Source organism: Numenius arquata, chromosome 11 (genome assembly GCF_964106895.1).
Source record: "Numenius arquata chromosome 11, bNumArq3.hap1.1, whole genome shotgun sequence".
NCBI lineage: Eukaryota > Metazoa > Chordata > Aves > Charadriiformes > Scolopacidae > Numenius > Numenius arquata.
The window spans coordinates 1,392,055-1,404,491 of record NC_133586.1 but is presented as its reverse complement, the minus strand read 5'-3'; the positions used below and the strand labels follow the sequence as shown (position 1 = coordinate 1,404,491).

The window sequence follows — 12,437 nt, the reverse complement described above, 5'->3', positions numbered from 1 at the left end:
GTGCTCCGGGGACATGGGTGCTCTTCCTGCATCACCCCTGGCTCTGTTGGGGTGACAACAGGGAGTTTCACTCCCTCTGGGTGGTGGGCACAGGGACGTGCTGTCCTTCTCCCCCTGCCCCTTTCGGGTATGAGTGGTGGGGATGGATGCAGGGATGCATCATCCTGCAGGGATGGATGAGGTCTCCCCTCTCCATGCCATGGGAACCCCCCAGGAAGCATTTGCCACGTGTGGGTTTGGGACCCCCCATGGGGACACTGCCACATCCTCACAAATGCTTGTGTCCCCCCCAGGCCACCCCTCCTGAGCCCCGGGAGCATCCCTTCAGCCACCACGGGGCAGCCCTGTCCCCGTCCCATCGCTTGCCCAGCGGGGATGTGGCCAGACGGGGTGTGAGGCACCGCCGGGGCTGGTCCCCAGGGAAGCCGAGCCGAAAACATCCCTTGGAGCCGGAGCCCCGACCCGCACGATGCTGAGCCTGAAGTTACCCCGGCTGCTCAGCATCCACCAAGTGCCTAAGGTCAGAGAGGAGCTTTTCTTCCCTAAACCCGAGGCTCGGTGGGCTTTTGGGAGGTGACAAGTGGGAGCAGCATGGTGGGGTGGCCATGACCCCCCGAGACAGGGCTCAGCCCTTTCCTGGGACCACCTCCCACCGTGGGGACACAGCTCTGTCCTCACAGCAGGGTCTTGGGTCCCGAATAATGGGCACCCTCCTTTTGGCAACCTTCCTTCCTACTCCTCCGATTTGTCCTTCCTTCTCCGATTTGTCTTTCCTTCTCCTCCGGCTGCCACTGGTGCCAGTCCTTGCCTTGCAGGGGTACCAGGAGCAGGGGATCCTCTTCGGGTATCGCCCCCCCCGAAGCTCGGCAGCAGATTGCCTCCTCAGCGTCTTCCAAATGACGAACGAGACGCTGAATATCTGGACGCATTTTGTGCCTGCCTGGTAGGTACCGTGCCCTGGGTCTTCAGCATCCCTGGTGGGTCTCCATGGTGGGAGCAAGGCTTGGGGAGCAGGGACGGGGGACACCCAAGGGTGCGATGCTGACCTTCCTCCACCCCACAGGTACTTCGTGTGGACTCTGGTGGGGCGGCTGCGGGGGCCGGGGGGCCGGGAGGACCCCCACGCCTGGCCCCTCCTCGCCTACCTGCTGACCTGCTGCATCTACCCCCTGGCCTCCAGCTGCGCCCACACCTTCAGCACCATGTCCACCCGCGCCCGCCACATCTGCTACTTCTTCGACTACGCGGCTCTCAGCATGTACAGCTTGGGTGAGGACGGGCAGAGGTCTTGCTGGGGTGACGGTCCCCTTCGCTTCCCCCAAACCACAGGGAGGCATTAGGGATGGGGCTGAAGGATTTCTGCAAGCCCTGAGTCTTGGCCAGACAGTGGCTTGTCCCCCTGGCCAGCCTGGGGTGACATGAGTGGTGGCCCCGAGGCTGTGCCAGGGCACCACGATGTTCTCCACAGCCCTGCACCAGCCAAGCTTCAGGTGGAAGATGCCCACAGTGAAGGGTGCAGGTGGCATCATAGAACAGTTTGGGTTGGAAGGGACCTTAAGGCCCATCCAGTGCCACCCCTTGCCCTGGGCAGGGACACCTCCCACCAGACCAGGTTGCTCCAAGCCCCCTCCAACCTGGCCTTGGGTGCTCAGATGGCTCGTGCCCACGGGACAAGCAGAAATCTTGCATGTACTTTCTCCTCCTCCCCACGGCCTGGCGCTTGGGAGGGACCGGGAAGCATCTCCGCCACCATCACAAATAGTAATTTGGGGCTGGGTTTCGTACCGGGCAGCCCTGGGAGGGAGGCCTGCATTGTGTGACACTCTTTGGTATTTGTAGTAAATAGAATAAGAAAAAAAAAGTCCCACATTAAAGACGAATGCTGTCAGTGAAGCGGGTGGCACCTTGTTGGGGTGCCAGCAGCCAGGATCTTCTGGTGGCACAAAGCACCTCCAGTTCCTCACGGAGCGGTGCCCGCAGGGGCTGGTACCAGGGCATCTGCCTGATGCTCCCCTTAGATATTTCCCTCCTCCTCTACCTTGACTCAGGGCTCCCTTTCCCGAGAGTGCCCAGCGCCCATGTGAAGGTTCAGGAGGATGATGAGGGTCCCGGTGGGACCTGGCACTAACCGGGCACCCCCTGCATTCCAGGGTCGGCGCTGGCGTACTCGGCATACGTTTTCCCAGCAGAATGGGTCAACAGCACCTTCCACCACTGCTACGTCCCCATCGCCCTCTTTAACACCCTCGTCAGCACCGGTCTGTCCTGCTATTCCAGGTGAGCTGCCGCTCTATCTGCCGTGATTGCTACAGCATAATCGTTAATTAGTATTATTAATACAGGTTGCGAATCCCAGGCTGTATTATAACAACATGAGCCTTAAGCTCAGGAAGAGGAAGGACTTTTTTTTTGGGAAACGTGTTGCGTGTTGGCAGTAGGAGAGTTTGATGATCAAAAATGCAAAACAAATGACTTTTAGCTTTAATTTTTGGAAGTTGAGAAGGTAATTTCACAGGGTTCGTGCCCGGCAGGAGGACAACCCCCCCTCCACCCCCCAGCCCCTGCTTTGGGCTGTTGTTTTTCTAACGTGACCTGCAAAAAGGGGGTGGGCTCCTGTGTCCCCCACCACTGAAAAAGGTGTTTAGGTTTGAACACGAGCGTGGTCCCGCCAAAGGCACGTGTCAGCCCACGTGCTGCGTGCGCGAGGGTGTGTTTGTGTGTGTTTCTATGTGTGTATCACACACTTACAGAGGAGGAACCTCAACGTTCTCGCAGCCGGTTGCGTCATTTTTAAAGCACGAGCAGCGTTGCGTGCGCGGCGTTCTGTTCCTGGATGGCGTTAGACAGCTTGTTTGGAATAACTCACGAGTCTAACCTACCCGGCTGATTTCCAGCCACACAGAGCTCGAGCTGGTTTGGTTTTTGTTTGATTCACGGTAGACACCCCCCCCGAAGGCTGTGTTTGCGGAGCGCTCGTGTCTGTCGCTGCCACGACATGCAGTTGGCTGTGCAAAATGTACAATTCCTGTGTTTCGCAAGGGATGTGATTCATCCGGGCATTATTCTTTCCTTGTATTTTGGGGGGTCTTTGCATTTTGGACCTGTCCTCGGTGTTACTGAGCCGTGCAGCAAAATCGAGGATCCCTCTTGGATCGCTCTGTGGATAGTGCCAGATGGGCCTTGGTATTTTTTCCTTATATTCCTCATTTCTTTCTCTTTCTTTTTTGTCTCTTCTCCCCCTCTAGTTTCTGCCACGTGCGTCTCTCTGTTGTCTCATTAGATGGGCTTAGAAAACGAAGCTCACTGCCCGTGTGCTAATCCTAGTACTTACCACCTGAAGATAACGCTTAGGAAGCATCAGCAGCTTGAGATCAGTTCCAGATTAATTTGGGTGGTTTAAATAAGTTCTTGATGTGCAAATTTAATTGTCAGCCTCCCTCTTCCCCTGTACCTGTAAGTACAGTTATGTGAGAACCATCCAACTAGCGCCACGTGGTAGAACAGCAGTTCCTGTCGTCTGGGTAATTGCCAGAAGAGAAGTCGCAAATCCGTTGACTGTCAGTCTAAAAATAATAAAAAATAAACAAAAGACCCCTGGGTGAGGAGGGATACTGGATGCACCATACCAGTGGGGGCCAGCAATGCTGGTTTGCCCCCGTGGTGGTGAGTGGAGCCCCCCTCATTCACCACTGCACCCCGAGTACACCAGGTCAGGTCTGGGGACCGTGTTAGCCATGGGGCTACCAGCATCCCTGTGCCCCCCCACATGCATGTGAGCATCCCAGCTGCGTGTGTGACCCCCAGCTGTGCCCCTGCCCCCCCACCTCTCTCCTCTTGCAGGGTGGTGGGGCTGCAGAGAACAAGGTGCCCACCTCGCACCCCCGGGGTGCCCAAGCCACAGCTGGCAGGTTGGGGACAGGGAGGTGGTGGGGCTGGCCACCCCAGAGACCCCCGTGAGGCCACCAGCACCTGGGCCACCCCAGCAGGGTGCTGCTCACCCATGGCATTCCCTTCGGCGTCACCCTCAGCTGAGTCACACCAGCCAAAACGTCCCTCTGAGGTGGGGACGTTGGACGGGAGGGGACCCGAAACCGAATTGTGCAATGGGCGGTGATGGTAGGGAGCTGGGAGCACTGGGAGGGGACCTGCCCGGGCACTGCTGGTCCTGCCCGGCTCCCTGAGGCTCAGCAATGCCATTGGGGCGGCTCCATCACCCGCACCCTGGGCAGGGCTGGCTCCAGGAGCCGGGGGGGTCTGTGGGACCCGGGTCACTGGGGAGGCGAGTGGCACGTCTGGCCATTTTGGAGCATTTCATGCTCAAACTGCCAGCCCTAGGCTACCTGAACCCCGCTGGGCTTCTGCACAGTGGCCAACGGCAGCCTCTTGATGTGCCCCATGAAGGTCCATGGGAGGACAGTTCACCGCGGAGGAGGATGCAGCCAGGTGAGGAAGTCAGGGACTTGCAGTGGGGGTATCTGAAGAGAGGCATTTGCTAAGCTACTGCGCCAGATTCCCGGGAAAATTCTCCAGTCTGAGACGGCTGGTTCATGAGTCAACAGTAAGATTTTTGTCTGGTCGGGTTTTTGCATCCTTTGGCCTAGGAAGGTTGAATTGCCACACAGGGAAACGTGCAGATGGGCTGAAATCATAGAAAGACAGAATCGTAGACTGGTTTGGGTTGGAAGGGACTTTAAAGCCCCCCCAGTGCCACCCCCTGCCCTGGGCAGGGACACCTCCCACCAGACCAGGTTGCTCCAAGCCCCCTCCAACCTGGCCTTGAACCCCTCCAGGGATGGGGCAGCCACAGCTTCTCTGGGCAACCTGGGCCAGGCTCTCACCACCCTCACAGCAAAGAAGTTATTTCCCCAGATCTCCCCTCTTTCAGTTTGAAGCCATTACCCCTTGTCCTTGTGAAAAGAAATAATATATATCCTGTACGTGACGCTCAATAACTCTGACTGTGTCCCCCCCTGCCCCGCTGCAGGATGAGGAGTCACACAAAAGGTTTCTTTCACGCTGGAGGATTTGGCGTCTCCCTGCAAAAATCCTCCGCGAAAGCAGAAAAACCTGTACGGGCTTTTCTTTCACGAGGAGAAGAGAGTACGTGTAAACTCTGCTGCTCCATCTCACACCGTCCTCTGTGAATGGGGCACTGTCCCTGGGGTTCCTGTGGGTCCAGACTCTATTTTGGCAGCAGGTTGGGTCGGTACATTGCCGAAGGCGAGGGAAGATGTGTGGCAAGGGTGAGAGCAGCCCTGGGTGAGCAGGATGGGAGTCCAGCACCGGCACGGTAGGAAAATACATCAGGAATCATGCAGAAATGCAGGAGAAAATAGAGCAGGAGGCACCTTCACCACCATCAGGATGTCTTCTGGGCAAGCCACAAGCTTGGTGGAAGGTCAAACCGAGGAGGAGCAAGATGAAAACCCTCATGCAGTTGTGGCTGTTGAGCACCAGTTGAACCGTTGGAGTTTCAACCCGTACCTTGGGCCATGTTGATAGAGCCCTTCTGCTTTGCGGACAGGTCTGTTGTAATTCCGCTCAAGTTAATCTCCCCATTTCCACGTTGGGCTAAAACCCTGTAAAAGCTGTTTTTTCCCAGCGGGAAAGCATCGGAGGGGGAGGTTTTCTGTTCCCGGGCTGGAGCTCCTGTGGTTGGGCAGGGTGGTGGGTTCCCTGCTGGAGCCTTCCCATGGTGGGGAGCCTCCTGACGCCCGTCCTGCTTCTCTGAGGCTCCCCGGGGCTTTCTGTCGCCGGGTTCCATTCGAGTCGTGTTCCCCACGTGGCAGGAGTGGGCTCAGGGTTCAGCACAGGGCTTGGGACCCAGCTCCGGGTTTTACAATGGGTTTTTCTGGGGGACCTGGGTGGTCAATTATTTTGTGATTTCAGCTGTGAAGCGTGTCCGGCATTTCAGCAGCGTCGTTTCCCGGGGAACAAAATGCAGGATATTATTCTCTGTCCAGCCATACTCTTTCCTCCTCAGACACGGCATGATTCTAACCACCAGGCTGCTTCTTCCACTATAAAGGGGATGTCATTAAAAAGTAACTTGTTTAACTAATTTAGTTTGCCATTTCAGTACCTCTCTCCGTGCGTTCTCTGAAAGGACGATCGCAAAGTCTTGGCGGGGTGTGAAACAGAAGGCTGCTGCGCCGTCTCACCCATTTCAGGCACAAGCTGCAACACAGCTTAATTAACAACGAGCGGCAATCACAGCCTGAACGCTGCAGTACCCACAGAGCCTTCCAAACCCAGGCAGATGTACTTTCCTTGATTGCGGTGCTCAGAAAGATTGGATTCCAAACCAAGAGTGAAAAATTCAGTAAAAAAGACAACCGCAGGGAGGGACAGCAGCTGTTTAAAGACCCGCTCTGTTCCCGGCTGCTGACGGGCAGCGGTTAATGAGCAACGGGAGAGGAAGCAAAAGCCAGGATGGTGTAAAAAAAGGTTGTTTTCAGAGCTGCACCTGCGAGAGCCAGAGCGTAGAACAGGGGAGGGGGGACCCCTAAATCCTTCCTCCCCCGGCTCAGGGCTCAGCCAGGGAAGGTTTGGCCAGGTTTTGCTGAGGGTGGGCACAGCGTTAATGCCATCGGCAGCCAAAAACCCACAGGTGGGGGGGACGTACGTGGGTTCCATACGCTGCGGTGCAGGTGAAATACCTTCTCTCTTCTCCTCGAGGTTTCTGGAGGTGGAGCGGCCCCGGTTCAGCAAGGCTTCCCGCACCCTGGCCTTCGTCTACCCCTACCTCTTCGACAGCATCCCTCTCTTCTACAGGGTACGCCTCCCACCACGGCATTTGCTCGCTGCAGGGCTGGAAATATCAGCTGCTTCACCTTAGCCTGAAAATATTTGGGAAAATATGCCAGCCTTTTTTTTTTTTTTTTTAAAAGGAAAACAAACTCCGGCAGGAAAAGAGATTTGGTTATTTTTTCCTGCACCTATTGACAGGCGGGTTCCTTCCACTTCAAAGCGCCGCGCTCAAACTCTGCCCCGGGCTGGAAAGTTACTGCCTTTGCAAGCTCCAAGTTTTCCAGTTCCTAAACTGGAGCCGGGTGGGAATTTTGCTGTGGGGAGGTCTAAGGACAGGAGGTGCAGGGCTGGGATTTGCGGGAAACGGAGGCGACAGCCCTTGTGTTGAGCCCCGTTGTTGGGTGACGGGCAGCCGGGGGCAGTGGGGGCTCAGGGAATGGGGCTGCCTCCGGTAGAAATGTCTTTCCCCTCTTTCCCTCGCTCGGTCCCCCCGTGTGGATCCCTCTCTGCGGCTGCAGTTCTACCTGTGTGCGACGGAGAGCTGCACGGAGCCGGCCATCCTGGTCCACTACAAGCACACGGTCTTCGCCTTCCTCACCTGCTTCATCTTCGCCAGCCACCTGCCGGAGAGACTGGCGCCAGGACACTTCGACTACATCGGTGAGCGCCGAAAGGGCGAGCTGGCGTTGTTTCCTCGTTATTTTCAGGCACATTAATCCATGAGTGACTCCCAGAGGTTGTAGTCTATTCCCTGCTGGAAATTGGAAATGGGGTTTGACATCCGAGATACAGGAGCGAAGCGGGAACATGCTTGTTCCAAAATGTTTCACGAAGGGTTTCATGACCACAAACACCCATTTCTCACGTGAAAAACGCTCAGCTGTGGCACAGCGGAGCTTCACGGTGCCATGTGAAGGGTCCTGCGCTGGGGTCACACCAACCCCATGGACGTTCCAGGCTTGGGGAAGAGTGGCTGGAGCTGCCCAGTGGAGAAGAACCTGGGGCTGGTGGTCACAGCTGGGTGAATATGAGCCAGCAGAGTGCCCAGGTGGCCAAGAAGGCCACCAGCATCCTGGCCTGTGTCAGGAACAGTGTGGCCAGCAGGACTGGGGCAGTGACCGTCCCCCTGTACCGGGCACTAGTGAGGTCCCACCTCGAGAGCTGTGTCCAGTTTTGGGCCCCTCACAACAAGAAGGACACTGAGGGGCTGGAGCGTGTCCAGAGAAGGGCAACGGAGCTGGTGAGGGGTCTGGAGCACGAGTCTTGTGAGGAGCGGCTGAGGGAGCTGGGGGTGTTCAGCCTGGAGAAAAGGAGGCTGAGGGAAGACCTTCTCGCTCTCTACAGCTCCCTGAAAGGAGGGGGTAGCCAGGGGGGGTCGGTCTCTTCTCCCAAGGAACAGGTGATGGGACAAGAGGAAACGGCCTCAAGTTGCACCAGGGGAGGTTTAGGATGGATACGAGGGAAAATGTCTTCACTGAAAGGGTTGTGAAGCCTTGGCAGAGGCTGCCCAGGGCAGTGGTGGAGTCGCCATCCCTGGAGGGATTTAAAAGCCGGGCAGACGTGGTGCTGAGGGACATGGGTCAGTGGTGGCTTTGTCAGTGTTGGGTTCATGGCTGGACTCCATGATCTGAAAGGTCCCTTCCAACCTGCGCAATTCCATGATTCTATGTCAGGGTACTGCAGGAGCAGCCACCAAGGAGACTGGGTGGCTGTCGTGGCCACGGCGGGGTGTTCCCCATCCCTCCCCAGCACCGTGCACAAGCACAGGGCTCCTCAGCCCCTCCTGTGCCACCACTGCAGCTGCCAGCAGCACCTCCCTCACTGCCAGCACATTTTGGAGAGGAAGGTCTCTGTGCTCTGGTGGAGCAATCATAAAAGCCACAGAAATTAGGAAAATAACTATTTAAAAATGCCATGGCTGGCGGCAATGGATGGGTGGCAGAAGGTCTGCTGAACCCTCACGGCTGTGTTTGAATGAAGCCCGAGGAGTTTCTTGGTGTTATGGTTTGAGAAACCCACAATAATTTATTATCGTTTGAACAATTCTATCACCAGATGACCTGGGAAGGGGAATCGGGGAAAAAACAAGGAAACCTGAGGGCTGACAAATCAATAGATTTAGTAGAATAACACTAAATAATTAACATTAATAACACTAAAGAACCATTATGGATCCCCATACCAATATAAAATACACAAGGATCATACCCGGTCCATTCCCCCAGCAGGAAGCTGGTCCCTCCCTGCAGGGATAGACAATGTGGGACCCTGAGAGTGCTGTGGCTTCGGGAAGAAGGGAAGGGCTCAGGGGTCCGGCACCGGGGCAAGGAGTTCTCAGAGTGGCAGCCATCAAGGGAGAGAGAGAGAGAGAGAAATCCTCAGCAAACTTTTTAATTTATACTGAATGTGCCATTCATGGTATGAAATAACCCTGTTGGCAGCCTGGGTCAAGCACCTGGGTCTCGCTCCTCCTCGTCCCTGCACCTGGGGAGGGCAAAAACACGGAGACCTTGAAACCCACACCCCAGAGCTGGCTGTAAAGAAAATATTTTCACCATTTCAGACACTGGAGTCTTCTAAAAGTGCTGTTTTCCCAAGGGTTAGAAGAGAAATTAGTCATTCAAACCAGGACGCTTGCTTTTGGCTCTGTTGCAGGACACAGCCACCAAGTTTTCCACGTCTGCGGGATCATCGGCACGCACTTCCAGATGGAAGCCATCATGATGGACATGGCCCAGGGCCACCACCGGCTCCTGCCCTCCTCCCTGCAGACCCTCGGCTCAATGGGCATCTGCGTGGCCGTGAGCTTGACTGTCATCGGGCTCTGCTCCGCCTCCCTGCGCTTCATGCCAGAGCCTCTGCAGAGAGAAAAACCACACGGGCATTAGGCTTTGTGTCTCTGTGGTATTTCTGCTGCTCCCCGGGAGAGACCCTGAACACCACCTCTACAGTAGAGCATGAGGAGGAATTTATTTGCCTTCGCTCTCCGAGAAAATGTTTATTTAAAATTTCCTCGAGAGCAAAAAAACATACTGCACTGGTTTTTGTACATATAGCTTTAAAGCTGGGAGCAATTATGAAAATGCTTTTAATCAAGTTGCTATTTCACCACAAGAAATTATTTAAAATAATCTTAACTTTTTTCTTTTTTTTTTTCTGTAAAAGGGAGATAAGTGCTAATACTTTTCCAAAGCAATAGGCATTCATCATGTCTGCCTTACGGAGGAATCGGGGGGGCAAGTGAACGTAGGCAAGGCCGGTCATCTGGTGACATGGATGTCCTTGTCACCAGTTTAGACCGACAGCCAAGACTCCTTGGCAAAGGCATGAGCAAGGGCTCTCCCAGGGGCTCCCTAACCGAGGTTTGCACCTTGAAAGTGGCATTATTTTGGAGATTAAAACCTCAAATATCCCCGTTATACAGCCTTACACGAAACCCAAGTGCCTGACAGACATGGGATTGAGAAAGACTAGAGTTTGCCTACGTTTTAAATTCAGCTATTTTTAATCATGACCTGGAAAGAGTTATTCTAGAAGAACTCTCCATGGGACATTCCTCCAGAATAGCTTTATTCTGGGTCCAATTCTGGTGCATAGGTAAGTCCTGGGAAAATAATTCCCCCAGGAGAGGTGAGCTCGAGGTGAGAGATGCTGTGGAGTTCCTTACAAGCACTGTTTTGTACCGAGTGTTTAACACTCGAAGCTGCCTGGGGGCAGCCATGCTGTCCAGAAAAAAGCTGTTTGACGCCTTGTAGAGGGCACAGAGAAATTCACTGCTGCCACGTCAAGGAGTCACTTCCCCGGGGGCTGCTGGAAGCGGGATATGGGGCTAGACAGAGGGTGGTAGAGCCATCACCTCCGAACCGCTCTCGTTTCTGGTCCCACTCGCAGAGAAGAATGTTTTTCTTTTCATGAGTGAAGAGGATGGGGATGTCTGGGGAGAATAAAACATCAGCTGAGCAAGAAGCGGGAGTGTGTGCAGAGCAGAGAGACGAGCGTTGTCGGATGAAAGGCAGGAGTTAGAACAGCCGAGCGGGTAATGCACTGGTGGGGCCAAACCCCCTAATTTTAAAGCATTTCCAGAGTTAGAGCTCTGCTCACCCAGCAATAGTTGCATGCTCCATCTCTTCCTCCTTGTCCTTTGCTGCTGCACCTGGATTTCACGGGCAGAAGCAGAGAGTCCTGGTCCAGGCGAGGGGGACGCAGCCCACGGGGACGGCTCGGCTGGTGGCTCCAGCCACGGGGCTTGTCATGTCGGATTTACCTAAAGCCACACAGGAACATACGATGCAAAGATTACTGCGAGGGAATATTATCAAGCTTGATAATCATACGGGTGTCTCATTCGTTTTGCGTATAATTACCTCTATCAAGGTATAATTGATGCACTTTTGAGTGACAATACAATGGCTCGTTAAATATATTATGGGACAAATAAGTCTTTTTGAAAAATAGCTTTCTTTGGAAAGCTGACCAAGATTTATATTAATATTTATAAGCACTGGAACATAATTGTTTATTCAACAGTTTTATTTCATTAAAAGAGAAAACTAATATAACTATCGCACTGATATACGCTAACCTGATGTGTATAGTTTCATCAAAACACTGTCTGGGAAAATTAATCACTTCAGAGATAATTGCTGATAATTGCAAAGCTTATTTACCTTGTGTACTCGTGTGACCGGAAAGGAATCTGGCTGTGCCTGCAAGACGTGATTTAAGAGTCTGTAAAACCTACATGAATCATTATACCTTTTTTTCTTGGTGGTTTAACTTTTGAATTTAGAAAGTCCTTCCGTCCTCTTCAGGTGAAATCATTTGTAGGAAAACTACATAAAAAAATATAACACTGTATTACACACTACCATAATCCCTCTGGATCCTGCAGCGCTTTGCACGGACCCTTGGTTGGGCACGTACTTTACACACTGAACAAGTGAACGTTTGATGTTGAAGAGGCACAGGTCAGCCAGATTCCTCCTTCAGCTGGAGACAGGCCTTCAAAAGTCTATTCAATGTATTAAATTTTATTCACAGAAAGAAATAAAAACTGTGTCAAATTGTTACAAGTAAATAATACAGGATATTTATTTGTTGGAACACGGTGTTTTGTCGTGTGTCTGCGCCCAACCCACAGCAAAGCCCAAACAGAACTATTAACTTTATGACCAAATCCCAGAGAATATCACAGGTCTATTGAGTTCCATTGGGTTGAAGTAAGAGCTGAATCTGAATATTCCTGAGTAATGCTTAATCCAAAAGATGTGTGTCTTCTTCCAGAAGAGTATAACGCATAAGGTGGGTTTAAATGAGCAGGAACGAGGGTATGGACACGATTGTGGCAGGAGCTAGGACTGTCTGCTGGGATCGACAAGAAGCAAGACCCTGCCGCGGGAGTCAGAGGAGCTTTTTGCTGTGAGAAGTGCAGTTCCGGGCTCTGTTATCCATTAGCTCCCAGAGCTTTGGGAATCCAGCCCACTTTTTAGGGTGGCAGCCCCATCTTACCAGCTTTAGGGTGCAGGGCAAGGAGGGTCGTGGCTCACGAGGTGCTCAGTGACGGTGGGACTGCACACGGGGCTCTGGTTCTGCTCCTTTGCCATTTGTATCCTTGATGCCTCTTACGAGAACGTTAAGAAATCCATCTGTTTTGATGTATTTTAAAACACTGGAATCGGTGGTTTAAC

General features: G+C 53.5%; 1 protein-coding gene across 1 annotated transcript; it reads left to right on the top strand.

Annotated features, from left to right (window-relative positions):
* Window positions 1–469: 469 nt before the first annotated feature.
* PAQR5 (progestin and adipoQ receptor family member 5) lies at window positions 470–9,638 on the top strand. The gene is made up of 7 exons (XM_074156232.1): window positions 470–520; window positions 816–943; window positions 1,064–1,269; window positions 2,151–2,277; window positions 6,679–6,775; window positions 7,269–7,410; window positions 9,406–9,638. Exons 1-7 carry the CDS (start codon window positions 470–472, stop codon window positions 9,636–9,638), a joined length of 984 nt encoding a protein of 327 aa, XP_074012333.1.
* The last annotated feature ends 2,799 nt before the right edge of the window (window positions 9,639–12,437 follow it).

Excerpts from the sequence above, each read along its gene's own strand:
- PAQR5 (XM_074156232.1), top strand. The coding sequence starts at position 470 with ATGCTGAGCCTGAAGTTACCCCGGCTGCTCAGCATCCACCAAGTGCCT. Across the intron at positions 521-815 it reads GCATCCACCAAGTGCCTAAG|GGGTACCAGGAGCAGGGGAT; the intron begins GTCAGAGAGGAG and ends CTTGCCTTGCAG. Across the intron at positions 1,270-2,150 it reads TCTCAGCATGTACAGCTTGG|GGTCGGCGCTGGCGTACTCG; the intron begins GTGAGGACGGGC and ends CCTGCATTCCAG.